The sequence below is a fragment of the Coregonus clupeaformis genome, unplaced genomic scaffold (genome assembly GCF_020615455.1).
Source record: "Coregonus clupeaformis isolate EN_2021a unplaced genomic scaffold, ASM2061545v1 scaf0033, whole genome shotgun sequence".
Classification (NCBI taxonomy): domain Eukaryota; kingdom Metazoa; phylum Chordata; class Actinopteri; order Salmoniformes; family Salmonidae; genus Coregonus; species Coregonus clupeaformis.
Genome location: NW_025533488.1, coordinates 227,415 through 254,368, shown reverse-complemented (window position 1 = coordinate 254,368; position 26,954 = coordinate 227,415). Strand labels below are relative to the sequence as shown.

General features: G+C 42.7%; 3 protein-coding genes across 14 annotated transcripts in view; 1 reads left to right on the top strand and 2 right to left on the bottom strand.

Annotated features, from left to right (window-relative positions):
* Nucleotides 1-1,393: 1,393 nt before the first annotated feature.
* Nucleotides 1,394-7,303, bottom strand: LOC121542810 (protein SMG9). Of its 2 annotated transcripts, none has more exons than XM_041852364.2 (14): nucleotides 7,125-7,303; nucleotides 6,197-6,356; nucleotides 6,032-6,106; nucleotides 5,667-5,901; nucleotides 5,365-5,462; nucleotides 3,913-4,025; nucleotides 3,623-3,734; nucleotides 3,396-3,491; nucleotides 3,106-3,191; nucleotides 2,810-2,916; nucleotides 2,616-2,723; nucleotides 2,269-2,394; nucleotides 2,008-2,152; nucleotides 1,394-1,880 (listed from the first exon to the last, which is right to left on the bottom strand). In XM_041852364.2, the coding sequence occupies exons 2-14, from the start codon at nucleotides 6,338-6,340 to the stop codon at nucleotides 1,802-1,804; spliced, it is 1,524 nt and encodes a 507-aa protein (XP_041708298.2). In that variant the 5' UTR covers nucleotides 6,341-6,356; nucleotides 7,125-7,303; the 3' UTR covers nucleotides 1,394-1,801. The 2 variants fall into 2 exon arrangements, with proteins under 2 accessions (XP_041708298.2, XP_041708299.2); XM_041852365.2 differs by lacking the exon at nucleotides 7,125-7,303 and adding an exon at nucleotides 6,966-7,118.
* Nucleotides 6,379-18,586, top strand: LOC121542809 (zinc finger protein 184). Of its 11 annotated transcripts, XM_041852358.2 has the most exons (5): nucleotides 6,379-6,862; nucleotides 7,803-8,039; nucleotides 12,509-12,627; nucleotides 12,960-13,010; nucleotides 13,849-18,586. In XM_041852358.2, exons 1-5 carry the CDS (start codon nucleotides 6,682-6,684, stop codon nucleotides 14,791-14,793), a joined length of 1,533 nt encoding a protein of 510 aa, XP_041708292.2. In that variant the 5' UTR covers nucleotides 6,379-6,681; the 3' UTR covers nucleotides 14,794-18,586. The 11 variants fall into 11 exon arrangements, with proteins under 11 accessions (XP_041708292.2, XP_041708290.2, XP_041708291.2 ...); XM_041852356.2 differs by lacking the exon at nucleotides 6,379-6,862 and having other exon boundaries at nucleotides 7,379-8,039; XM_041852361.2 differs by lacking the exons at nucleotides 6,379-6,862; nucleotides 7,803-8,039 and adding an exon at nucleotides 11,588-11,668.
* The window catches only part of LOC121542811 (intermediate conductance calcium-activated potassium channel protein 4), a 58,249-nt gene continuing 49,270 nt past the window's right edge, over nucleotides 17,976-26,954 (bottom strand). Inside the window, exons 8-9 of the mRNA XM_041852366.2 lie at nucleotides 26,238-26,404; nucleotides 17,976-19,879 (exon numbers count right to left, since the gene is read on the bottom strand). Coding sequence (XP_041708300.1) covers nucleotides 19,876-19,879; nucleotides 26,238-26,404 — 171 coding nt within the window. The 3' untranslated portion in view covers nucleotides 17,976-19,875. The remainder of the gene's footprint in view (nucleotides 19,880-26,237; nucleotides 26,405-26,954) is intronic.

Sequence of the window (26,954 nt, the reverse complement as noted above, 5' to 3'; positions counted from 1 at the left end):
TAACCAAAGAAGTGTTAAACAAATCAAAACATATTTTATATTTGAGATTCTTCAAAGTAGCCACCCTTTGCCTTGATGACAGCTTTGCACACTCTTGGCATTCTCTCAACCAGCTTCATGAGGTAGTCACCTGGAATGCATTTAAATTAACAGGTGTGCCTTGTTTTGTTAATTTGTGGAATTTATTTCCTTCTTAATGCGATTGAGCCAATCAGTGGTGTTGTGACAAGGTAGGGTTGGTATACAGAATATAGCCCTATTTGGTAAAAGACCAAGTACATATTATTTCAAGAACAGCTCAAATAAGCAAAGAGAAACGACAGTCCACCTTTACCTTAAGACATGAAGGTCAGTCAATCCGGAAAATTTCAAGAACTTTGAACGTTTCTTCAAGTGCAGTCGCAAAAACCATCAAGCGCTATGATGAAACTGGCTCTCATGAGGACCGCCACAGAAAAGGACGACCCAGTTACCTCTGCTGCAGAGGTTAAGTTCATTAGAGTTACCAGCCTCAGAAATTGCAGCCCAAATAAATGCTTCAGAGTTCAAGTAACAGACACATCTCAACATCAACTGTTCAGAGGAGACTGCGTGAATCAGGCCTTCATGGTCGAATTGCTGCTAAGAAACCACTACTAAAGGACACCAATAAGAAGAAGAGACTTGCTTGGGCCAAGAAACACGAGCAATGGACATTAGACCGGTGGATATCTGTCCTTTGGTCTGATGAGTCCAAATTTGAGATTTTTGGTTCCAACCGCCCTGTCTGTGAGACGCAGAGTAGGTGAACGGATGATCTCCGCATGTGTGGTTCCCACCGTGAAGCACGGAGGAGGAGGTGTGATGGTGTGGGGGTGCTTTGCTGGTGACACTGTCTGTGATTTATTTAGAATTCAAGGCCCACTTAACCAGCATGGCTACCACAGCATTCTGCAGCGATATGCCATCCTATCTGGTTTGCGCTTAGTGGGACTATAATTTGTTTTTTAACAGGACAATGACCCAATACACTTCCAGGGTGTGTAAGGGCTATTTGACCAAGAAGGAGAGTGATTGAGAGCTGCATCAGATGACCTGGCCTCCACAACCACCCGACCTCAACCCAATTGAGATGGTTTGGGATGAGTAGGACCGCAGAGTGAAGGAAAAGCAGCCAACAAGTGCTCAGCATATGTGGGAACTCCTTCAAGACTGTTGGAAAAGCATTCCAAGTGAATCTGGTTGAGAGAATCCCAAGAGTGTGCAAAGCTGTCATCAAGGCAAAGGGTGGCTATTTGAAGAATCTCAAATACAAAATATATTTTGATTTGTTTAACACTTTTTTGGTTACTACATGATCCTTGTGTTATTTCCTAGTTTGATATCGTCACTATTATTCTACAATGTAGAAAATAGTAAAAAATAAAGAAAAACCCTTGAATGAGTAGGTGTGTCCAAACTTTTGACTGGTACTGTATCTTTCAAAGTCAGTCATTTTCTATACCATCTGATTCTTCCAACACTTAGCAGGGTTATTTACTGTCACATTGACACCTGAATCTGACCAGCTGTCCCTTTTTCTCCCTCTGTTACAAAGCCAGAGCCACCAAAGTTGAACTGTCTGTAGTTCCATATGTTCCCAAAGAGATGGACCTCTCCTCAACATCAAGCACCTCAGATCACCACTGACTGAACCTGTGAGCCCAATAGTACTGGCACTGTCCATCTCCAGACCCACCTCTCTCGGTCTCTTCTGGTTCGCATGTAGGACAGGGACATCCATTTCCTCCCGTATATTCATCACAACAAGTTGACAGTGCTGCTAGGCCTGTAGACGGCTGTATTCAGACAGGGCTGAGGACTTCTTTACCCCGTCCCAGATGCGAGCTGCGTAGTGAAACCTGTCACAACCACAACATAATCAAACATATTTCCGAGTACAGTTTTGCCTCATTTCCAACTAATCACAAAATGTATACAGTGAGTGACAGACACGACAACACTTGTGTCCCTCTGTGCTTCCCTTACCAGTTCTTCTCTGTGAGGATGGTGTGTGACAGCTGACAGCGGGACATGGCCAGGATTTGGCTGCGGAGCTTGGAGACCTGAGAGGAGAAGGTGGGGTGTCCTCTGTACCCCGGGAGGAGAGAGAAGAGAGGGGCGGCCCCAGACCCTAGAACAAAACACCAAGACACAGACATGGGTAATCAGTATCACAAAGGACAGTGAGGAGAATATTCACAAAGATAGACAGACGTGTGAAAACGAAGACATGGTATTTGCTCTGACCTGCTTTGGTTAGCGCGTCCTCCCCCTCATTCTCCATGAGGGGCAGCAGGAACATGTTGACCTCTGTTTCCAGGTAGTCCCGGCCCAGTCCAGGGAAAATATTACAGTCCAGCATGGACAAAGTGCCTGCATATAGAAACCAAAAGATGATCAGTCAATACATGCTAATTAAACCCATGTCTGCACACTTTATGGGGATCTTTAATGACATATGTCACTGCTTTGCACTTCTCACCCTTCAAAAAGATGCACGTGCTGGAATCATAATATAGAAACAACACAATAGTATAGTGCTTAAATATGTGAATGTTGTGATAAGCCTGTTGGTACATTCTCTCCAGTCTAACCTTTGTATTTCAGATGGGAGTGGGCCATCAGCTTGTCCACTGCCATGTGCATTTTCTTCAGGTTTCTGGGACAGAACTCATCTCGACTAGATTTATTCTGCAGGAACACTAGACAACAGAACAATACATTAGTGAGCGTTCAGTACACTGAGCCAGAACTAGAGTGTGTGTGTGTCCGTCTCTGCATCTGTCACCTATGTGAGGGTAGTACTCTGATCCCTCTTCGTTGCCAGAGGAGCCAGTGCTGTCGTGGCTGGCTGAGGGGGTGGACGGCTTCAGCATCTCTGCTGTCTGGAGGAACCTGGCCAGAGACAATATCATCATCACCAGAGACACTTCATACAACCTGGTCAGAATATTCACACAGCACAACAACCACTACAATGACAACGTGAATATGATATCAGAACATTCACACTGTTGTGACAGTGGAATGGATGCGAGGGTCTAAAACATTTCCCAAAAAATATTTGACGGGTGGGGTGATTACCTGTAGAGGTTGATATCAGTGAACCAGTCTTGAATCACAATGACCACGTGGCACACTGTGAACAGGAAGGCAGTGATCTGAAGAGACTGATTCAAAAAGAGCAGAGGAGAAAGAGTGAGTTATAACACCTTGAGAGAACATTAGAACTTACTAACCGACTTCAACATACAGTATGGAAACACGTTATGCAAACACAGACAGATGTTTCAAGACTGAATCAGATTAGACAGGAAGTAGCTCTCCTTTAGAGCCTCTTGTTGCCAAGTGCCCCCTGCTGGCCCCTCACTGACCTGCATCTCCACATAGGTGTGAGGGAGGTTGTACTCTGGAGGCAGCTTGCGGTCGTTGTTGATGAGGTGATCCAAAATGGAGGGACTGAGAATGGGCTGGAGGAACACACAGAGCAGAGGAACATATTGGTATAGAAAATAACATTGGAGCAAGAAGAATGGTATATGGATAAATACAACATTTGAGATACAGCGAATGACCTTAACCGCTGATGCTTTAATCTGACCTGTGTGTCCAAGAAGATGACTCTTTCCTGAGTGATGTAGAAGTCAATACCAGTGCTTTGGTTCCCCCCTCTCTCTTTGATCTCCTGAGTCTGGGCCCTGAACACATAGCCCCTACAAAAACACACACACAGGCATGTCAGACAAACAGATACAATACAACCATCTGTTACCATTTACTTTCTAATTTAATTTCATTCGTTTAGAATATAAAGTACAATTTACAACACAATATTCCCTGTCTTTGCAGATGGAAAGAGCTCCATTTAAGGAGGTGCCAACAGAACAATACCTTTGGTCTTCTTCAGGTGTGTTGGCAGACAGGAGAGACATGATGGTGGATTTCCCTGTTCCCTGCAGGCCAATGACTCCCACTACCAACATGTCTGTCTGGTCCCTTAGGTACTGTAACACAGGACAACACAACTGTTACACAACATGTCTGTCTGGTCCAGTGTTTCCTTTGGAAAAATGTGTAGCAGTGGGGAAAAGGATCGCAGTGGAGGGGGTTACGAGGGGGGTCCGGGTTGCCCCGGATAATTTTTATGTAGAAGGACTGAGAAGCTCAGTTCTTGTGATTTTTTAAAAGGTTATTCTTCTCCAAAATGAATGATAATTATGCTGACACCATCTAAATGATAATTTCCACCTTCAGAAATGAGCCCAATAACATATTGGTAAAATTATTAAAAAATATTGGACCATGCATATAGCCTATGCATGGTCCATATTATCAGGTATGCTATTAGCAATAAGCATGATTACCTGTAGCCCAACCAATAGAAGTGGCTAGAAATAAATTGGCTGAAGCATTGGGTCGCAATCTGCATTTACCCTATTGAGCGAATCATTAGCTAGATCCCAAATGGGATCTTTTAAGTAGTTAGCATCATATTGATGAATTTTTTGTCCCAAAAAACTTGCATAAACACAGTGAATATAATGTAGGCCTACCCGTTAGGGTAACTTGGGGTAAAATGGCACTCGGGTAACATGTCCCGCCTGTATTTCTCACAGAAACCACTTCATGTCACAATACCCCCCCAACACCACTATTCTTGGTCAACTAAAAATTACATCTGTCCCATCACAATTTTTTAAGTCACTCCCCAAAAAATATTTTTGCGGTAAGGTGGCATTTTACCCCAAGCTACCCTACAATTGACCTGTGTTATATTCAGCCCCACTTTCCCCTATGCACTCACAGCAAATTGCTGAGCAGTAAGGTGCTTAACCATTTAGCTGCTAAAACCTCTGGGTTTAAAATGGTGAAGTTCGCGCATATTTAGGAGTTGTAAAATAAATAAAGTTGTAATGGGATGCTTAACAAAGTCCATTAAAATAGCTGTCCCTGTTATTTCGTTATGAATTGTTGTGCTTGTCAGAATGCATGTTTCCCTCCCTATGGCACTTGCAACTTGAATGTGCCTTGAGAGTTATATTTATCTTGCATAGAACGTACAACAACAAATCGACTAGGTAAATAGATAAACTGTTATACTATGGGGTTGTCTGGGTTTTCTATTCATTACTCATTTATTTTCCAGAGGAAAAGTAAATGTGGACTGTTCTAGCATCTTCAAAGTGCCACAGCTAAATGACTGCAGCGGAAACACTGGTCTGGTCCCTTAGGTACTGTAACACAGGACAAAACAACTGTTACACAACATGGAACATGTGTAGCCTGGCTACGGATCTGTTACACATATGTATGGCTTGACAACGATAATCAGAAGAGCTTTACCTCCATGGCGCTGTCACACCAGTTCATCTGATCGTCCACCAGCTTGATGCTGTGCTTCATCTTCTCAGGGGGGACGAGCTTGGTCTGGCCAATCACAGCTGTAAGTAACGTGCATGTGTTAGAGATTATATTCACTGCTGCAGTAAATAAACACTTATGATGGCTAGGGTAATGCTGATGATCAGTAGACATGTCCTGCATCCATGGTGGTCTGAGGCCTTTATTTCATTGTCTCTATTATGTCTCTGGTCACTGATGACACTAGTAAAGAAAGCAGTGGTCTTTGACGAGTATTGACTCACGGTCCACAGCACCGCTGGAAGCAGCTGCTCCCATGCCTCTGTTTTGTATCTGGTAGACAGGTTGGGTAGGGCGCTGGCCCTCCCTCTCTAGCTTTGAGGCCCCAGAGCCAGAGGCCAGAGGAGCCACCTCAGGGGGGGTCCCTGGTTTCACCCCGTCCTCCCTGGTCTTGATGAGCATGATGGGCTTCTCCAGGGCCTGGCCTCCGCTGATGGGTACACTCTGGGAAGGCTTGGACTGAAACAAAACAAGACCCAAAGCATTATACTTGTGTTGTGTTTACTGCCAAGACCCATGCATCTGAATTCAGTAAAAACATTTAGTCAGCTTAAAGACTAAAACCTAAAGTAAGAGCATCTCTCCTTACACGTTCTCCAGGGGGTTTGGCCAGTATGATGGGGGTCTTCTGAACGAGTGGTCCTGGAGGCTCCTCACTGCCATCCTTCAAAGATCAGATGAGAACTACAATAAACTAAGGAAACCCATATAGATAATTTTCCCGCATAGGAAAGCGTTGCACTTTTGTCCTTACCCTGCGTTCTCTGGGGACATATTCCCGATCTCGACTGGGACCAGAGAGGTTTTGCCCCAGGGGACCCACATCCCTGTCTCGGCGTCGCCTTCTCCTCCTTCCCTGTCCGTACATGCCGGGTTGACTGTGGCCGGATTCTGACATGTTGCAATGAGGTCAACTGTCAAAATAAAACGAGAACAGATAACTACAACATCAGTTCAAATGTAATGCATACTGCTCTACTGATATGCAGTGGCTAGCTACAGTAACATTAACATTTATGGGTGGAATGGTTCTGAGCTGCTTTTTTCACACTTCCTGGTTCTTAAAAGCAGATGTAGCTGCAGATGGGAAGATGCACTTATGAATTGAAGAAGAAGTGGGGGTAGGCAATTAGATGAGACTTTAAGATACGGCGAGGAAGCACATATTGTTTATTTGCAGCTTCCACTTCAACCCTGGAGACTATCTTCCTTCGTCAGACCGCAAGTGTCTGAAGCCGGATGCTGTTCCTAGACGTTCTCAATGGAACGACTACCATCCCCCAACAACGCGGGAATCTGGATATGAAAGGGGAAATGCTCGTTTTGGAGTTGATGTTCGAGAAACCGAGAACCAGCAGCCGGACACTTAACTGCTCTGGTGTTACTGGTAACCACGACTATGCGAAACATCCTCCTCTCGGTAAGTGATGAATGTCTATTCCTGTATTATTATTATTAGTATTAGCTAGATCAACTCGCTGTCCAGGTAAAGTGGACAGGAACATTTTAAATAGAAGACATACCTACTACACGAACAGCCATGAACAAACCATGTAAATTGCCATAGCTGTAGCCGGGAAATTACAATGATTGAATGAACGCTAGTCTTTCCAGGCCAACGACGCATATATTTAAAACACTTTACCTCGTCTTTACAATACAGTTATTTCGTTGACACTTACATTATGCGTTTAATTTGGTTTTCAAAAAGGATTAGCTACTTGCTTTCAAGATAGAATCCACAAAACGGAAACAAAAACAGATGGTAACGCTGAAGTACATCTCTCAAATTATTTCGTTGGGAAACGAAGCCAGCTGACTAGGCTACATTCGTTCCGGGCTAGTTTTCTGCACGACAGGGTTGTATTCATTACGCCGATTCTGTTGCAAAACGGAAAACGAGAGTTTCTATTGGACAAATTCAAGTAGATAGGTGCTAGGTCCCTCCCCGTTTCGTTTGCTCTGTTTTCTTCCGTTTGGTTCTTAAAAGGTAAACGGTTTCCGTTGCAAGACGTAAAGAATACAGCCCATAATAGGCGATATGCACAGGCGAGCATGACGTATTTCCGGTTAAATCTCAGGATGGATGTAAACTTCCGGTTATCGTAGAATGCTGTGCAATCGTATGCTAGCATTGAATGCTTGTCGTCAAAAACATCCGAAACGGTTAATTTTCGTCGTTGTTGTTTATCTTAATGTTTATGTTAATGTTTTTACTTATAACACGATGACGTGTAAACGTACGAAAGTGTCCTTTCAAAAACGGGATGACAGCTCTTCCAGCCATCACTGCTGTGTGCCGCAATGTACAGTGTCTGCCAGATGTAATTCTTCTGTTAGTTTTTTTACTTTTCCCAAAGACAGTGAATTACATAAACGGTGGGTGATTAACATTCGACGAGTCAACTTTCTTACAACAAACACACGAGTCTGCAGCCGACACTTTCTAAGTGAAGATGTGATAGAGCCTCCGACTCCAGCTGGGCGCAGACGTCTGAAGAAGGGAGCTGTTCCAGTGCTGTTTCAATGGAACAATTTCAGTCTTCCAGCCCCACGTCCCGGAGTTTGGGAAAGGACCGAGCGTCCCAACACAGAAGGCAGGTAGTGGGTTGAGGGGTGATGGGTCTGGTAGCTCACCGCTGTAGCCCTTGTAAAGTGTAGATCTGGAATAACAATATCAGGAAAAGAGGGTTCACTAGGAAATACACCAGAATCTAACAGCGATTAATAACATTTATTTCGCAACACATTGTAGTCTGCCTATTTAATTGGACTCTGCATACCTAATTCTGCTTGCCGGAGTAGCATCTGGTTTGGGCTTCACTACAACCATGGCATCCACAAGTCCTGACTTCACTCCCTATTTATTTATGAGATGGTATTAGGAGAGATGCTAGTATGCATGTGACACAACTGTCTGGTATTGAAATGATACAAACCATTGTTCATGGTTTATGCCACTTCTGCTCTGTTTCAGTGCACGAAAGTACAGGAGGGGCGACAGACATGCCACATTCAGAGTAATGGGCAGTCTTATATAGTAATGCAACCAAATAATTGCATATCCCACACCCAGCCACGCAGGAACAGTAGCTTTTAACAAGCACAACTGGCTGTGAATCACGCAATGTCATCTGAAATACACAGAAGCATAATTTAATGGGTTTTGAAAGACGAGGGTCTACAGCAACAGGAGTAGGAGCAAAACTTGTTCTTTCTACTTTTTACTGGTGTAAGCAACTTATCTACTGTCTCGTGTCACTTTTGTGCTTTCTGCATCACTTTCCTACTGTCTTGCACCACTTGGCTATACTGTCTCCCACCACTTACCTATTGTCTTGTGCCATTTACCTACCTTCAAACAGTATTGGCAGAGCAGTAGGTGAGTGGTGCAACATTGTAGCCTAGTACCAATAACAACAGTAGAGTGAAGGTTTAGCTCCTAATTCCTCTTGAAAAGTAGAAACATCAAGTACAAAAGCAAGGAAGTTGGGCCATATGTTTATAAAGAAAGAAGTAAAGATGACAGGACAGTTTTGAGTAGAACATCAGCAGTTTGAAGAATAGCTGAGTGGAATATGTTACTGTCATTGCAGTCATCAAGTCAGGAAAAAGTAGTAATCTCATTATTGTTTACATTTCAAACCAAACTCCAATTTGTTTACAACAGACCCAACAACAAAGCATGGCAATTCCCACTCAGCTACCCTGGTCTGTATTAGGCTACCACTGTTCAGCTATCGTGAAAACCACTAAAGTTCTAAAGTGTTCTCTTAGCAATGGCAATCAAAGCTGTGGTAACATTAAACGAGTAAAACATGTGTTGAACGGAACCTTGAACAAGTTCAACAGAACTTTGAACGTGTCACTTAATCTAGTCCTACTCTCAGCTGGTGTGGCTTTAGTTATCTTCATTGAGCAGTAGCAGTGGGCTCTCACAGAGATCTCATTTGTAGCCCTTTTTTTACCTGATACTTTCATAAAAGTACAGACACATGAAGTGAGAGGTATATACACATGATTAAACTTTATTTAAAGCATGATTAACCTGAAGCAGGACGGAGTCATGACTTAAAACACCAAAGCAAGGCTTCAAGCTCAGGCTAGCTAGTGTTAACATATTACCTTCAAAGTTGCAAAGAAAATAAGAAATGTAAAATGTGAAGCCTTTATCCTGTTTGCTACGTGGTGTTGTACTGGATGTCCGGACGACCCTCCGTATATCATTAACAGATACTTTAGGCAACTCCAGCAAACACCTTGTAAACTTAATCTCTGCCATCATAACGGTCTAATGTTTTTTTCTGGTAACCGGAAATGCCCAAGCATCCTTACGCCAATGCGGAAGTGATGCGTGCATAGAGCCTATTCCATGTTTTGTACACTGACTGGAGATCCAACATTTTTAAATGCAGTGTAAAATATGGTTAGTAAAATGTTGCACCGTTCATGTAGTTCAGGCATACATTTAGCTAATCATACTCATTCCATATATATATTTTTTTTTTCATAAACAGGCCTGGCATGCAGGAGCAACAGGGTGTCACAGACTCACATGTTGATGACAGTAATTTCAGATGGATTTTTAAATGTCCTCATAGTGAACCTAGAATAAATCATGTGAACAGGCTTCAATGCACAGACTTCAAAGCAATACATGCATGTGTAATGAGCCATTGCCCTGAAAACATTTTATTTTGTTGTAGAGGGTGAATATACAATATAGGCCTACACCCTGGTAAAAAATAATAATATTGTAGCCTATCAAAACTTTACTCATTGGTAACCAGGTTTCCATCCAACCTTTTTTATGCGAGTTAAGTACATGTCGGATAATTTTTTCTATAAACTTTCCAAATGTCGACAAAACAAAAATATGCTAGACAAGGTGGGATCTTTTTGTGTCAGTAAAATTAATTATGCAAGAAATACCTGTGGAAACGCTTTTATGCGCAAATATTGATATAATTACCATCATATCGATGTAAATTTGGAGTCACGCGATGACATGTTGTGTAGTACTACCACTCGTCAGGAAAGCATGCAGTTTATTAGGCTACAGATTAAATACATTATGATGGACTTCAGAGTGGTGAAAGTGCATGGTGATGAGCTCGATGCTCCTTTACAATAAATATCGAGGGTCCGATTCTGGTGACATGATCATCGATGTTTGGTTGCCATTTGACATACAAATAATATCTCTCTTTAATCCATAATAATATCTTAATGTAGGCTATACATGCGCTCTAGCCACTGCGCGCTGTTGGGTAGAGCGCACGTGCCAACACCGGGAGTGGGCACACTCGCTATATAACGCAAAATGTTTTGTGAGAAAACCATCCGTAGAGTTGAAAATTAAATGGAAACCCATTTAACTTGTATTTTTTATTCGGTACATGGGAATTTAACCGCAAAGGGTATTTTTATGTGCACTACGTCATCACACATATCATTTTATCTGCAACAAATCAATTTGATTGAAACATCTCTGGTTGGGAAAAGCGCATATTGTTTTTATGCGGATTTTGGAATATTCGCATGAAAATCTCTCAACAATTGGATGGAAACCTAGCTAGTGATGCAAAACTGAAGAAATAATAATCAAATAGAACCAAGTGTATTTTCGTAGGCCTAAAGGGTATGATACCATGATCTAGCGCAGCAAGAGTTCATGACTATGCTATTGCCATTAGATTGTGCCATTAGGCTGTGGAGAAGATAAAAGTGCCCTACACATAACCTAAAAATAGTAATTTAGCTACCTAACAACAATATAGTCTTATTGTTACTAATTTAAATTCCCCACTTAGCTAATAAAATAGGCCTAATAATATAATTAAGCCCATAATTGAAATTGCATCAGAACTTTGCATCAAATTTAAATCATAATTTATAGTAGGCCCTTATGGACAGAGCTTACGTTATGGTAAATAAAGTTACAGTTTGTAGTTTCTACAGCAGTCTTTCAATTTGCAATAGAAGTATGTGTAGCCTAATTATGAATTTGTTTATTTATTTATTTTTTTGCAAATGAGTGGAAATCGTTTAAGTATAATATGAATACTGGTAGTTGTAGTATAGCGTTTACAAAGATGGCCAATGATGCATGCTGGGAGCTGTAGGCTTCACACTGACTCCACCCATTCCTGTTAATACAGGAAATAGAGAATAAATGATGGAAGCCAAAGCAGGGAATATTAACGTTTTAAAAAGGACTTAAAAGGTAATGTTTTTCGAAATGTTGCTATAGTTATGTACTATTCGTAGTAGGTGGTAGCTAGGGAATTTAAGTTTAAAAAAATAACGAATCAATGGCAATTTTGCACGCGCACCAGACCAACGACATTGTCGAATGGGGAAACGCGCTCTCTCTCTATCGATGACAACAACGTCATTACATTGGAGATAAATGGTTACGTGATCCTCACATTTGAGAGTTAACTTGTACATTAGCGAGCGATCAAACTACACACCTGTGTAGTCTGAAGTACATCATTGGAATAACTTGTCTCATATCTAGTTAGGGTTGTATTCATGAAGCTATTCTGTTGCAAAACGTTTCGTAAACGGAAGCAAACGAAACGGGGTGGGACCTACTTGAATTTGTCAAATTTTCAAGTGTTTGTCTAATGATTACGCCCTAGGTTGTCTGAATAAAAACATCTTGATGATGATAACTTTTGAAGTGGCTATCTGTGTAGCCTAGCTAACGGTAGTATTAGCAGAGAGGAATAGGCGACAGTACCAGGTAGTTAGTAACGTTTGTAGTTAGCTGGACAATATCATGGAAGTTAACAACCTGCTTAGCCAATATTAGCAACGTTTTGCAGAAACTGACATTGTAACTAATCTTTTGTCTTTGGGAGTTTAACTATCACAGTCTACACAGTAATGCCAAAGATACTGGTAACTAGCCCTTCTATCTGTGGTAATACTGTAGCAAGTTATTCTGACTTTCTCCATGTCACTATATCATCTCTGTGTGTATGTGTCTGTCAGTAAGTGTCTGTTTGTGTGTGTGTGTGGATTTCTCTTTGCTTACTTTGTGTCCCTCAAAATGTAGGGATCCAGTATACAGTTGCTATGGAGATGGCTGCTGAAGACATAGTGATTCAGGAGACCTTGGGGGCAGAGGTGGAGCTACTGGAGGATGTGAACAAAGCCCACAAGCAGAGCCCACCGGTGAGTTGTTTAAACAGAGTTGATACAGGCCAGAGACTACAGTTATCAATAATATCCTATCAGTGTTCACAGTGTCATCCATCCCAAATCATGTACAGCGGGAGAGTACATATCATGTTGATAGCTGTCAATTTAGATAATAATTTGTTTGAGGAATTTTTCATTATTTACATTTTTAACCCAAATTCCCTTTCAATCGATTCAGTCTGGCATGGAAATGGAATTGGCTGTGTATCCCTCTTGAATGTATCCCTATCTATACTTCTCTCTTACCTCTCTCAATGCCCTCTCCATCAGCTGCCTTGTTATTTTTTCTCTCTTCTCCTCTGCAGGACAGAGAACCCTCTGAAAATCTCAACTTTATTTCTACACCTGTACACTTGGTACTTTTGATATGATTTCCTTTATGTAGGCTATTAAAGGAGAAGTTCACTCTTTTGAACCAAATCTCTATTTTAGATGTAAATGGCATGTTATAGAAGTACCCAGACACTTTTTCTGCGATTTCACTTGTTTTTGAGAAGCGTACCCCACCAGTGATATACTTCTTCATGCTCGTTCAGCAGTTGCAGGGGCATTATAAAACAGGAACAAAGGCTTCAATAACACCCAAGTACATATTTTTTGAAACAGCAACTCTCTCAGTATAGTGATGCAGGTCTTTAGATATTGTACACATTCAATTGTGTGATTCCGAACTTTATCCGCAACGCTATATTCCGTTTTGTGTGACTTGAGCGATACTTCTCCGTGTAGCCCATTCTATTTTTCCGTGTGTGTATGTGCAGGCTACACGGAGAAGTGGCACAGATGCATAGGGGAAACTGCTTGAGTCGCACAAAATGGAATATAAAGGTGTGATTAAAGTTCGGAATGACAGAATGTCATGTGTATTGCTGGTGAGGTAAGTTTCTCAAAAACAAGTGTCTGGATACTTCTATAAAATGCCATTTACATCCAAAATACATTACTTATCCTTTAATGAATTGATTAAGAAAAACTACTTGGGCTGTTATGCTTTGAGTATGCTGAAGCTTAGGCTGTATCTTTCTGTAGACTGTTTCCAAGGCTCTATTTATTTACCTTCACCAGTGCCTGCCTCATATGTAAGCAATTGGCAAACCAAAATATATTTGTGGTCAGTCAATAGTCATCACTTTGTAAACTATTGATTTATTTACTCACTTTGTCTTTAATATGTAATTTTGCTGTGAATTGCAGGAGATCCCCAGGGTTTCTGTGCCATGCCCATTCTCCATGCCAGAGGACTCGAGTGACGATGACTGTGACCTGTCAGGGGACAGCGTCTCTGCTTACGGTATACATTCCATGGAGCTGGGGGGAAAGTGCTGGGAATGTGGCGTGCAATTCAAGTCTGGTCAGGAGTTGATCGAACACTTTGAGAGCCACAGGTCCAAGGTCTCAACGTCCTGCAACATATGTCGGGTGACTTTCAGTCGCACAATATCACTGGCCATGCACCTAGTCAACGCACACCCAAACTCAGTCCTCCATTGCAGCAGCTGCCAGCTGCATTTCAGCAACTTGTGGGACCTCAACAAGCACATAGGAATACACTTGTTCACTGAGTTGTTAAATACACCCCTTGAGGACATCTCAAATAATGGCTTGAATAGCAGTGAAGAGACTTTAAATGCACAGTGTACTGTACCTTCAGCAGTGGCCCTTAAACATGAGGACAACTCAAATGATTGCTTGAATGGAAGTGAAGAGACTTTAAATGCACAGTGTACTGTACCTTCAGCAGTGGCCCTAGACCATACATACAGCATGGAAAGCAATGGGAGAGTGACAAAGACAAGACATAGGCTGGAGGAATCAGAGGAGGAGGAAGATGTCAAACCAGACCCCTCCATTCTGACCCCCTCACTGAGGATCCGTGTCAAATTGGAGAGAGGGGTTGAGGTTGATGGCGCCCCCCTCCAGTGGGATGAGGGGATGAGCGATGGAGAGGGGTCTGAACATAGCGAAGACACTGAGAGCGCAGGAGGAACAGACAACGACAGGTTAACAGAGAGCAGCGGGGAAACGGATATCGATGAGGAGGACATCAGGCTGAGTGAAGAGGAGGAGGAAATGAAGAGCAAACAGGGGGAGGATAGGAAGAATGACATCCAGAGCGAAAAAGAGGGACGAGGATGCTGAGATGCTGATTGACCAAGATGGTGAGCCCTCCTCGTCTGAGCGGGAATCAGAATTTGACCCAGAAGAGTTATCAGATTCTGACTCGGGGTCCAGCAGCAGCGGGGAATCCAGTGGGTCTTCTTACACGCCTGTACGCACAAGGAACGTCAAGACTCGGCCATCTCGGACAAAGCGGCCCCGGACCAAGCTGCCCCAGACCAAGTTGTCCCAGGTCAGGCCTTATTATTGCATCTATTGCGCCAAAGGACCGTATCATAATATGGACTTTCATGTGAAGAGCTGCAATATGAAGAAGGACTTTCAATGCTCTTTGTGCCAAGCCGTCTTCCCTACCGAGATGGCCATGTTGGACCATGAGGTTCGGACTCACTCCGAAGCTATATCGGGCCAAATGTACGCCTGTGAGTTCTGCCGTCAGGTCTTCCCCGATCTGGCCTTCTACCAAAACCACAACTGTCCCAAAAAAGACACACCCCCCCCATATGTCCCTGATCCCTCTACGTGTATCCATTGTGGAACAGGGCCATTCACTAATATGGACGTTCATTTGAGAGGCTGCAGTTGGAAAGGCCTTACATGCACTGAGTGCAGAGTACTCTTCCATAATAGGAAGGCCCTGCAGAACCATAACGTTTCGGTTCACGGACAACTTTCCACTATGTGTGCCGTTTGTGGCAGAGGGCCTTTCACTAATATGGACTTCCATTTGAGGAGCTGCTCTAGGGATTGGTCCTTCCAATGCTCTGAGTGCAAAGTACAATTTCCTTCAGAGAAATCCCTGGTGGACCATAATTTTCACTATCACAGTGCCACATCAAAGACCTCTGACAAAGGTGTATGTGTTTATTGCGGCAGTGGACCATTCACTAGTCTGGACATCCACATGATGACCTGCTCTAAGCAGAAGGGCTTAAAATGCACTGTGTGCAAAGTTTTTTTTCCTACTGAATCGGTCCTGGCGGATCATATGGTTTGCTATCACAGCACCCCATACCATGTCCACAGCACCCCATACCAAGTCCAGAGCATCCCATACCAAGACTCAGAGACCCCTAAAGGTACCTGTATCCATTGTGGCAGAGGTCCATTCAGTAGTCTGGACATCCACTTGAGGACCTGCTCTGGGAAGAAGGGCTTCAAATGCTTTGTTTGCAATGTTTTCTTCCCTACAGAGACAGCCCTGGCCGACCATAAGGTTCTTGTTCACAGTATCCCATCAGAGACCCCTGAACAAGGTACCTGTGACCATTGTGGCATTGGGCCATTCACTAATCTGGACAACCACATGAAGACCTGCTCTAAGAGGAAGTGCATCCAATGTTCTGTGTGCAAGTTTTTCTTTCCTAGTGATGTCCTGGCCAACCATATGATTTCCTATCACAGTACCAAATCCCGAGTTCAGAGCCCAGTCACAGAGACACATGACAAAGGTGCCTGTGTCCATTGCGGCAGAGGGCCCTTCACTAGTCTGGAACATCACATGAAGTACTGCAATAAGCAGAAGGGCATCCAATGCGTAATGTGTAAAGCTTACTTTCTTACTGAGGGCAGTCTGGTGGACCATATTGTTTTGGCTCACGCTGACAAGCTGGTGACCCAAGCTGGTGGGTCCTCCGCCACAACATTCTCCTTCGTACCCATGGCTATCTCTACCACCTCAGGCCAGCAGAGCCCCAGTAGCCCCACCCTGATGTGTTACAGTAGTGGTGTCAAGGAGCTGAAACGACTGGCCCCAGTCCCTGTGGCTGATCAGGGCCCCAGTGCAGTTGGCCAGCTAACACCTGTTGGACAGTCTACTGTGTCTCTGCCTAGAGTAATGCTGTCTACCACCACCTCTTCCCCATCCTATTCCCAGCCAGCTGTTCCTGTGATGGCCACCTTGCTCTTTGACAACACTGGTGGTGGTCCAGGGAAAATGGCCAGGCTGGTCCCAGTGGCCCCACAAACCAACCCTCCCAAACCGCAGGTCACGGCCCCCACACAGACTAACACAGCAAAGCCCCTTGGGCAGTTCTGTAACCTTCTGCAACAGGCTGTCCAACAGCCGACACCCAGGCCCACTGCCCTAGCCATGGACCCTATCAGATCCCTCACCCCCATCACCCCATCCCCTAGACCTGTCTCAGCCTCTGCCCCTGGGCAAATCACCATGATCCGGCTCTCACCTGTCCCTACCCCCCTTCTAGCTCAGTCTTCCCCCCTTACACTTACCCTTACCCCAGCCCCTCTAAGTATCATGTGTATGTTTGTGAATAGAAGTAAGGAGCTGGCCCTGGAGAAACGCATGAAGATGAGCTGGCGCTCCAAGGGCACCTACACCTGCCGCCAGTGCGGCGCCATCTCGCAGCAACCCTCGCTCAATGTGAAGCACCGCTACCTCCATCGGGGCTCCCGGCGGTACCGCTGCCACTGTGGTAGGTCGTTCCTGCGGCGGCTGCACCTCCTGCGCCACTACCACCAGCACGCCCAGGCCACCCGCTACATATGCACTGCCTGCGGGGAGACCTTCGACGGGGCAAAGTGCCTCGCACAGCACATGGTTGGTGCTTCTAACGCGACTAGATGTCCAGGTGACAGCTTAACTTTGAAGCCGAGGAAAGAGTGCCGGATGCCCTTCTCCTGTCACTGTGGGCAGGTGTTTTGTAGGCCCGCTGCTTTTCTCTGGCACAAACTGAAAAACACCCAAAGGACTTAACACTGAAATGGGCCCACAGCAGGGCCCAGTCTAGGCCCTATTCAAAGCACTGTTTTTTTCCATGGCTCACACAGGCAGCAAGCCTATCCTTTACTATGCTTAGTGGTAGAGGAGGACAATGCAGTTTATGTACTTGTTGTTTGAATTTTTTCACTGTGAATGAAAGATGGTTCCTTATAAAATAATCTATGTAAATTATGTATGTATTGGTTTATAATGCGTTTTCACTTCCACTAAAACATTGTTTTCACCAAAAGAGCAGAAATACAATCATATTAAAATATATTTGACTTGAGTAGTCTTTATAAGAGGTCATAGGGTATTTGTACATTAGGAAGTCTAAAGCATTATCATTAATTTGGTTCCATGAGATGGCAATATTATTATCGTTAATATTATAAGTAGGTAATGATTTAGCTGGTAGAACAATACTCATTCAAAAACTTCCACTCACCAATGGCTATTAATTGTAAGGAAGACAAGAAAATGTATTTACAATGCATGGTTTTATCATGTGCAAAAGAAAAGCTGTAAACGTTTTCAGTTATCATTGTTGCATAATCTATCCTTTGTAAGCTGATTTCACAATATTACCTGTACATGTGATCCTCGTTAAAAAAAAACATTTAAAAAAATTTAATTACATATCTTAACTCCACTTAATGGACGCAGAACTCCAGTTTAAATACAACCATGGGAATAGTTGTCCTCACAAGGTCCTTAATTTGGTAATGCCCCAGATTACCAGCTTTACCATTGGGGCTGGAGAACATGTGTAGAATTTGTGGATTCACAAAGTGAATGACATAAATTATGCATATAAGACAATGCAGTGCCACTGACACATATTTCCCCATTCACATTTGAGTGCAAAATGTATTGAGAGCTGTGTTCTAAAAATGCACCCTTCTTTGAAGACTGGCCACTTTTAATCCTACCTGTGTACTAAATATAATTTGGCTGTTACTAGTCCAAAAAACAATCCATGTCACAAAAGTTTTGTTTGGTTAAAGATTTCAAAAGTATTTAGACTGTGATGATGTATTATTACCCATAGGCTTCCACAGAGACCAAGAATAAGACATCGTATGACATATATTCATGTCTGTGACTGGTGTTTGTAATTGTCATGCATGTACATATCCACTGGGGGGAGCTGCCACATCAGAATTAGAATAACAGTGAGCAATGTCACCCTTTACTTTATGCAGGTTGACGTTTATTGTCGTGAGTCTTGCCCTGGAGGCAGAACTGTCAAAATTGGCTATATTGTAAAAAATTAATGAAAACAAAATTAGGTTAGGCATTATGTTTTGCAGTGTGGTTAGGGTTCAGTTTCAAATCAGATTGAATGACTTTGTGGCTGTGTCCAGCTAGTGACCACTCTGCAGAGCTGCCTCCAGTACATGAGTCATCCCAGTAAATGCCAGCCTGCGTACTTTATTAGGCTATGCCACTTGATTGTTATAAGAACAGTTTAACTATGTAAACTGACTGCTTCCCCATACAATAATCCTTAAAACAACAATATATGTCGGGCCTTAACAGTCTAGATTAGTTCTTTATGCGAAAGAGTCTGTTAAATTCAGAATCTACTTTGGTAACTCCCCAGTACCCTAGGGAGTGTTTGAGTGGGCAGCCCTTGAGACATGGCAACTGACTAGCAGTTTAGCCCTCTAACTAAGGCCATGTGAAGAGATTGTGTTTTATTCCCTAATCTAACCAAACGGAGAGGATTAGAACAGTAAGAGAACAGAGATGTGTATTTTATAAGTGACCAGCAGCTCTCTAATAATGAGGCAGTTGTCCCATACACTGGGATGTTGCCGCTTTATACTTCCTGTTAGGAAAAACGTGTGGAATAACCGTTTTGCTTTTACTTGTGGAAAAAGGTATGATTGAAAGACACTTTGAGGGAGGCTGTCAATACTGAGTGGCATACAAATAAGTTCCCCTCACATTTAAAAACGCTGTTTAAACCTCTCTGAGATGACGCAAGCTACAGAACCAGAGGCTATGTTACTGTAGTTCTTAATTTAGATTCTTAACGCAATACTTTGTACATTAAATACATCTGATACAAATACACCAGTCATCTATATCAGACCCCGCTTTAGTCAAATGAACTATTTTTCATTTTTTGTCTATACAAGTACGAGTCGTTGCGTTGGGTCTATTCAGCCGCCGGGTCAGAAGACGATGCCAGCCTTGGTCCTGGCAGTAGTTCAAGTGGTGCAGCAGGCCAAATGTTAAATGCAGCTTTGGGGGGAATAGGATTCCCATCCCGGTCTGATGGAAATTACATACAAGGCTGGTAGCATCCATCTTTAGTCTTTGGGAAAGGCCTGCAGGGAGTGTGGTTCACCCAACCACCACACAGCCACGAGTCACCTGCAGAGAAGAAGAGAGCATAGTTAGAATCTACAGTGTAGGTTATACTCATGCATGTTCATATCAAGTTTGGTTGTGATAGTTAAAGGTGCTACACAGAAGTTTTTTGAATTTTTGCATTGTAATTTCAGAACATTTCCATAAAATATCTGGCGCTAATAGTGGAATGATAGTGTTTCACACTATTACTTACCCGCCAGTGTTGTGATTGGCTGTGTTACAGTCGCCTGTTGATTTCTCCCACCGCAGCGGCATTTGTTGTCAAACTGGGAAAGCTGTTCTGACTTTGTGGCTGTGTTATCTAGTGGATATTTCCGTTTATGTGAGAAAACAAGCACTGAAGAGTGTAGGGAATCGTTGTACCATCTAAACACTGAGAAATATATTTTCAGTAACAGAAAATATCATTTTTACGGCTGTTTGAAGCTGGTGGACCAAATCCAAAAGTAACAGCTGTAAAAACAAAATGTTTTGTTATTGAAAATATATTTCACAGCGATTTTGTTGGTACAATGATTCCTTACACAATTAAGTGCTCGTTTTCTCTTATAAACGGAAATTGAGCCAACAGTGTAGAATTTTAGCAAGCAGGAAATGACAGAGCGATTTCCACTAGATAACACAGCCACAAAGTCAGAAACGCTTTCCCAGTTTGACCACAGATGTGACTCCTTCAGAAGAAATCAATTGGCGTCTATCACAGCCAATCACAACACTGGTGGGTAAGTAATAGTGGGAAACACTATCATTCCACTATTAACGCCAGATTCTGAATATTATGGACATTTTCTGAAATTACATACAAAAATATATAACAAAAAAAAAATACTATGTGTAGCACCTTTTAAGGTCTTCAGTAAAAACTGCTTAGGTAGTGGTTGTGAAATGGTCTAATCTCAGGGTTGTGTTTGGGTTGTGGTTGTCTTACCTATACCTGATATACAGTATGGGTTGTGGTTGTGTTAGTTGTACCTGATATATGAGTTTTGTATGTATTAAGGATCCAAACAAGATTAAGGCGATTACATCACAAAAAATAAAACAGTACATCATACAACATATTATTACACCACTACTCTACCACTACATACAGTATCTACAATACAAAACGTATAATACCACAATACAACAATATTACAATGTATGTGTGTGTAGAGTGTGTGTGTTAGCGTGTGTTTGCGTATGCGTGTGCGTCTCTTCACAGTCCACGTTGTTCCATAAGGTGTAGTTTTATCTGGGGGTTTTTTTTCAATCTGATTTTTACTGCTTACTTGAGTTGCTTGATGTGGAATAGAGTTCCATGTAGTCATGGCTCTGTGTAGTACTGTGCGTTTCCCGGTGTCTATTATGGACTTGGGGACTGTGAAGAGACCCCTGGTGGCATGTCTTGTGGGTTATGCATGGGTGTCTGAGCTCTATGCTAGTTGTTTGAACAGATAGCTCGGTGCTTTCAACATGTCAATACCTCTCACAAAGACAAGTAGTACTAGTTGTGCAGTCAATCTCTCCTCTACTTTGAGCCAGGAGAGATTGACATGCATGTTATTGATGTTAGCTCTCCGTGTACATTTAAGGGCCAGCCTTGCTGCTCTGTTCTGGGGCAACTGTAATATGCCTATGTCCCTCTTTGTGGCACTTGACCATATGACTGGGCAGTAGCACGGCTGTAACAAAACTAGGGCCTGTAGGACTTGTTTTGTTGATAATGATATCAAGAAAGTAGAGCAGAGCTTTATTACGCACAGACCTCTCCCCATCTTATCAAATCAAATCAAATTTTATTGGTCACATGCGCCGAATACAACAGGTGCAGACATCACAGTGGAATGCTTACTTACAGCCCTTAACCAAAAGTGCATTTATTTTTAACAAAAAAAGTAAAAATAAAACAACAACAAAAGAAGTGTTGAGAAAAAAAAGAGCAGAAGTAAAATAAAATAACAGTAGGGAGGCTATATATACAGGGGGGTACCGTTGCAGAGTCAATGTGCGGGGGCACCGGCTAGTTGAGGTAGTTGAGGTAATATGTACATGTGGGTAGAGTTAAAGTGACTATGCATAAATAATTAACAGAGTAGCAGCAGCGTAAAAAGGATGGGGTGGGGGGGCAGTGCAAATAGTCCGGGTAGCCATGATTAGCTGTTCAGGAGTCTTATGGCTTGGGGGTAGAAGCTGTTGAGAAGTCTTTTGGACCTAGACTTGGCACTCCGGTACCGCTTGCCGTGCAGTAGCAGAGAGAACAGTCTATGACTAGGGTGGCTGGAGTCTTTGACAATTTTGAGGGCCTTCCTCTGACACCGCCTGGTATAGAGGTCCTGGATGGCAGGAAGCTTGGCCCCAGTGATGTACTGGGCCGTACGCACTACCCTCTGTAGTGCCTTGCGGTCGGAAGCCAAGCAGTTGCCATACCAGGCGGTGATGCAACCAGTCAGGATGCTCTCGATGGTGCAGCTGTATAATTTTTTGAGGATCTGAGGACCCATGACAAATCTTTTCAGTCTCCTGAGGGGGAATAGGCTTTGTCGTGCCCTCTTCACGACTGTCTTGGTGTGTTTGGACCATGATAGTTCGTTGGTGATGTGGACACCAAGGAACTTGAAGCTCTTTTTATTATTTATCTTAGCTATCGTTGCATCAATACGTTTTGACCATGACAGTTTACAATCCAGGGTTACACCAAGCAGTTTAGTCTCCTCAACTTGCTCAATTTCCTCATTATTCATTACAAGATTAAGTTGAGGTTTAGGGTTTAGTGAATGGTGAATGGTGCCAAACAATGGTTTTAGTTTTTGAAATATTTAGGACTAGCTTATTACTTGCCACATGTTCTAAAACTGACGGCATCTCTTTGTTAAGTGTTGCAGTGATTTCACTTGCTGTGGTAGCTGACATGTATGATGTTGAGTCATCAGCATACATAGACACACAGGCGTTACTCAGTGCTAGTGGCAGGTCATTAGTAAAGATTGAAAAAAGTAAGGGGCCTAGACAGCTGCCCTGGAGAATGCCTGACTCTACCTGGATTATGTTGGAGAGGCTTCCATTAAAGAACACCCTCTGTGTTCTGTTAGACCGGTAATATTAAATCCACAATATAGCAGAGGATGTAAAGCCATAACACATACATTTTTTCAGCAGCAGATTATAATGGATAATCTCAAAAGCTGCACTGAAGTCGAACAAAACAACTCCCACAGTCTTCTTATATCAGCCAAGTGCTGTGCATGTTGAGTGCCCTTCCCTATCAGCGTGATTAAAGTCAGTTGTTAATTTGTTTACTGTGAAATAGCATTGTATCTGGTCAAACACCATTTTTTCCAAAAGTTTACTAAGGGTTGGTAGCAGGCTGATTGGTTGGCTGTTTGAACCAGTATAGGGTGCTTTGCTATTCTTGGGTAACAGAATGACTTTTGCTTCGCTCCAGGCCTGAGGGCACACACTTTCCTGTAGGCTTAGATTGAAGAGATGGCAAATAGGAGTGGCAATATAGTCCGCCATCATCCTCAGTAATTTTCCATCCAAGTTGTCAGTCCCAGGTGGTTTGTCATTGTTGATAGACAAGTTCTCTTCCACACTCACTTTACAGAATTCAAAATTACTATGTGTGTCCTTCATAATTTAGTCAGTTATGCATCGATATGTAGGTTCAGAGTTTGTTGTTGGCATGTCATGCCTACATTTGCTAATCTTGCCAATGAAAAAATCATTAAAGTAGTAGGCAATATCAGTGGGTTTTGTGATGAACGAGTCTTCTGATTCAATGAAGGATGAAGCTGAGTTCGACTTGTTGCCCAAAATCTAATTTAAGGTGCTCCAAAGCTTTTTACTATCATCCTTTACAGTGGGGAAAAAAAGTATTTAGTCAGCCACTATTTGTGCAAGTTCTCCCACTTAAAAAGATGAGAGAGGCCTGTAATTTTCATCATAGGTACATGTCAACTATGAAAGACAAATTTTGGAAAAAAAATCCAGAAAATCACATTGTAGGATTTTTAATGAATTTATTTGCAAATGATGGTGGAAAATAAGTATTTGGTCACCTACAAACAAGCAAGATTTCTGGCTCTCACAGACCTGTAACTTCTTCTTTAAGAGGCTCCTCTGTCCTCCACTCGTTACCTGTATTAATGGCATCTGTTTGAACTTGTTATCAGTATAAAAGACACCTGTCCACAACCTCAAACAGTCACACTCCAAACTCCACTATGGCCAAGACCAAAGAGCTGACAAAGGACACCAGAAACAAAATTGTAGACCTGCACCAGGCTGGGAAGACTGAATCTGCAATAGGTAAGCAGCTTGGTTTGAAGAAATCAACTGTGGGAGCAATTATTAGGAAATGGAAGACATACAAGACCACTGATAATCTCCCTCGATCTGGGGCTCCACGCAAGATCTCACCCCGTAGGGTCAAAATGATCACAAGAACGGTGAGCAAAAATCCCAGAACCACACGGGGGGACCTAGTGAATGACCTGCAGAGAGCTGGGACCAAAGTAACAAAGCCTACCATCAGTAACACACTACGCCGCCAGGGACTCAAATCCTGCAGTGCAAGACGTGTCCGCCTGCTTAAGCCAGTACATGTCCAGGCCTGTCTGAAGTTTGCTAGAGTGCATTTGGATGATCCAGAAGAGGATTGGGAGAATGTCATATGGTCACATGAAACCAAAATATAACTTTTTGGTAAAAACTCAACTCGTCGTGTTTGGAGGACAAAGAATGCTGAGTTGCATCCAAATAACACCATACCTACTGTGAAGTATGGGGGTGGAAACATCATGCTTTGGGGCTGTTTTTCTGCAAAGGGACCAGGACGACTGATCCGTGTAAAGGAACGAATGAATGGGGCCATGTATCGTGAGATTTTGAGTGAAAACCTCCTTCCATCAGCAAGGGCATTGAAGATGAAACGTGGCTGGGTCTTTCAGCATGACAATGATCCCAAACACACCGCCCGGGCAATGAAGGAGTGGCTTCGTAAGAAGCATTTCAAGGTCCTGGAGTGGCCTAGCCAGTCTCCTGATCTCAACCCCATAGAAAATCTTTGGAGGGAGTTGAAAGTCTGTGTTGCCCAGCGACAGCCCCAAAACATCACTGCTCTAGAGGAGATCTGCATGGAGGAATGGGCCAAAATACCAGCAACAGTGTGTGAAAACCTTGTGAAGACTTACAGAAAACGTTTGACCTGTGTCATTGCCAACAAAGGGTATATAACAAAGTATTGAGAAACTTTTGTTATTGACCAAATACTTATTTTCCACCATAATTTGCAAATAAATTCATTAAAAATCCTACAATGTGATTTTCTGGATTTTTTTTTTCTCATTTTGTCTGTCGTAGTTGACGTGTACCTATGATGAAAATTACAGGCCTCTCTCATCTTTTTAAGTGGGAGAACTTGCACAATTGGTGGCTGACTAAATACTTTTTTTCCCCACTGTATATAATTTATCTTTGTTTCATTGTACAGTTTCTTCTTCTTTTTGTTTAGTTTAGTCACATGATTCCTCAATTTACAGTAAGTTTGCCAATCGGCAGTGCAGCCAGACTTATTTGCCATTCCTTTTGCCTCATCCCTCTCAACCGGTGATTTAACCGTTTTTACAGTCATTTTCCTAATGGGTGCATGCTTATTAGTAACTGGAATAAGCAATTTCATAAATCCATCAAGTGCAGCGTCTGGTTGATCCTCATTACACACCACAGACCAGCAAATATTATTTACATCTTCACATAGGAATCACTACAAAACCTCTTGTATGATCTCTTATACACTATATTAGGCCCAGCCTTTAGAATTTTGGTTTTCCTTGATATAGCTACTATATTATGATCACTATATCCGATGGATTTGGATACTGCTTTAGAGCAGATTTCTGCAGCATTAGTAAAGATGTGATCAATATATGTGGATAATTTCATTCCTGTGCTGTATGTAAATACCCTGGTAGGTTGACTGATAACCTGAACCAGGCTGCAGGCACTTGTAATAGTTTGAAGCTTTTTCTTGAGTGGACAGCTTGATGAAAGCCAGTCAATATTCACCCAGAAAATATACCTCTGTTGATATCACATACATTATCAAGCATTTCACACATATTGTCCAGATACTGACCGTTAGCACTTGGTGGTTGGATTGTGGTTGTGTTAACTGTACCTGATATATGTGTTGAGGTTGTGTTAGCTATACCTGATCTCAGGGTTGGGGTTGTGTTAGCTATACCTGATCTCAGGGTTGGGGTTGTGTTAGCTATACCTGATCTCAGGGTTGGGGTTGTGTTAGCTATACCTGATCTCAGGGTTGGGGTTGTGTTAGCTATACCTGATCTCAGGGTTGGGGTTGTGTTAGCTGTACCTGATTTCAGGGTTGCGGTAGCGCAGGGCCTGTGCCAGCAGCTCAGAGGTCTGTTGGAAGCAGTGGCCCAGCTCGTCTAACTTCTGCTCCATGGAGATGATGCGCTGCTCCAGCTCCCGGTACGAGTTGTTCCAGTTGGCACTCAAATCGCACATGATCATCTGCATCTGTTCACCATCAATCAACCAAACAAACAATCAAACAGACAACCCTAATTGCTCCTGTAAGTCGCTCTGGATAAGAGCGTCTGCTAAATGACCAAAAAAATAAATAAATAAATTAATTAATCCATTCATCCAATGCTAGTTGTTTTGTGCTTTTTATAAAGTTATTTGTCGTAACAGCACAAGCATGCCTAACAAAATCCAGACATGGAATTCAGATAAACCCAGACTTAACCCCGGATGAGCTGAGGGTGACAGTGGCAACTTTCTTGGGGGAACAACTCCCTAGGGTAGTTAAAACATTGAGGGGAACCACATACGTCACATGTACATATCTCCCTCCTAAATACTGGCTCCTGTGACTGTTTCCTCCTCATACATTTGCTCCTGTGTTCGATATACATATGAGCTGGACTTGCACAAATATATAGATCAATTTAATTAATAAAAGCGCTCACACCCATTAACTATAGCCATTTTCTTTAGTTGTGCATTCTTTGCCAGGTATACTGCCCATTAAGTAAAAAGCTCTGACTCTAGGATTACATCACAG

Coding starts and splice junctions, on each gene's coding strand:
- LOC121542809 (XM_045212617.1), top strand. CDS start 14,756: ATGACATCCAGAGCGAAAAAGAGGGACGAGGATGCTGAGATGCTGATT.
- LOC121542810 (XM_041852364.2), bottom strand. CDS start 6,340: ATGTCAGAATCCGGCCACAGTCAACCCGGCATGTACGGACAGGGAAGG. Junction 6,107..6,196: donor ATGTCCCCAGAGAACGCAGG/GTAAGGACAAAA, acceptor TGATCTTTGAAG/GATGGCAGTGAGGAGCCTCC. Junction 3,492..3,622: donor TCATCTTCTTGGACACACAG/GTCAGATTAAAG, acceptor GTGTTCCTCCAG/CCCATTCTCAGTCCCTCCAT.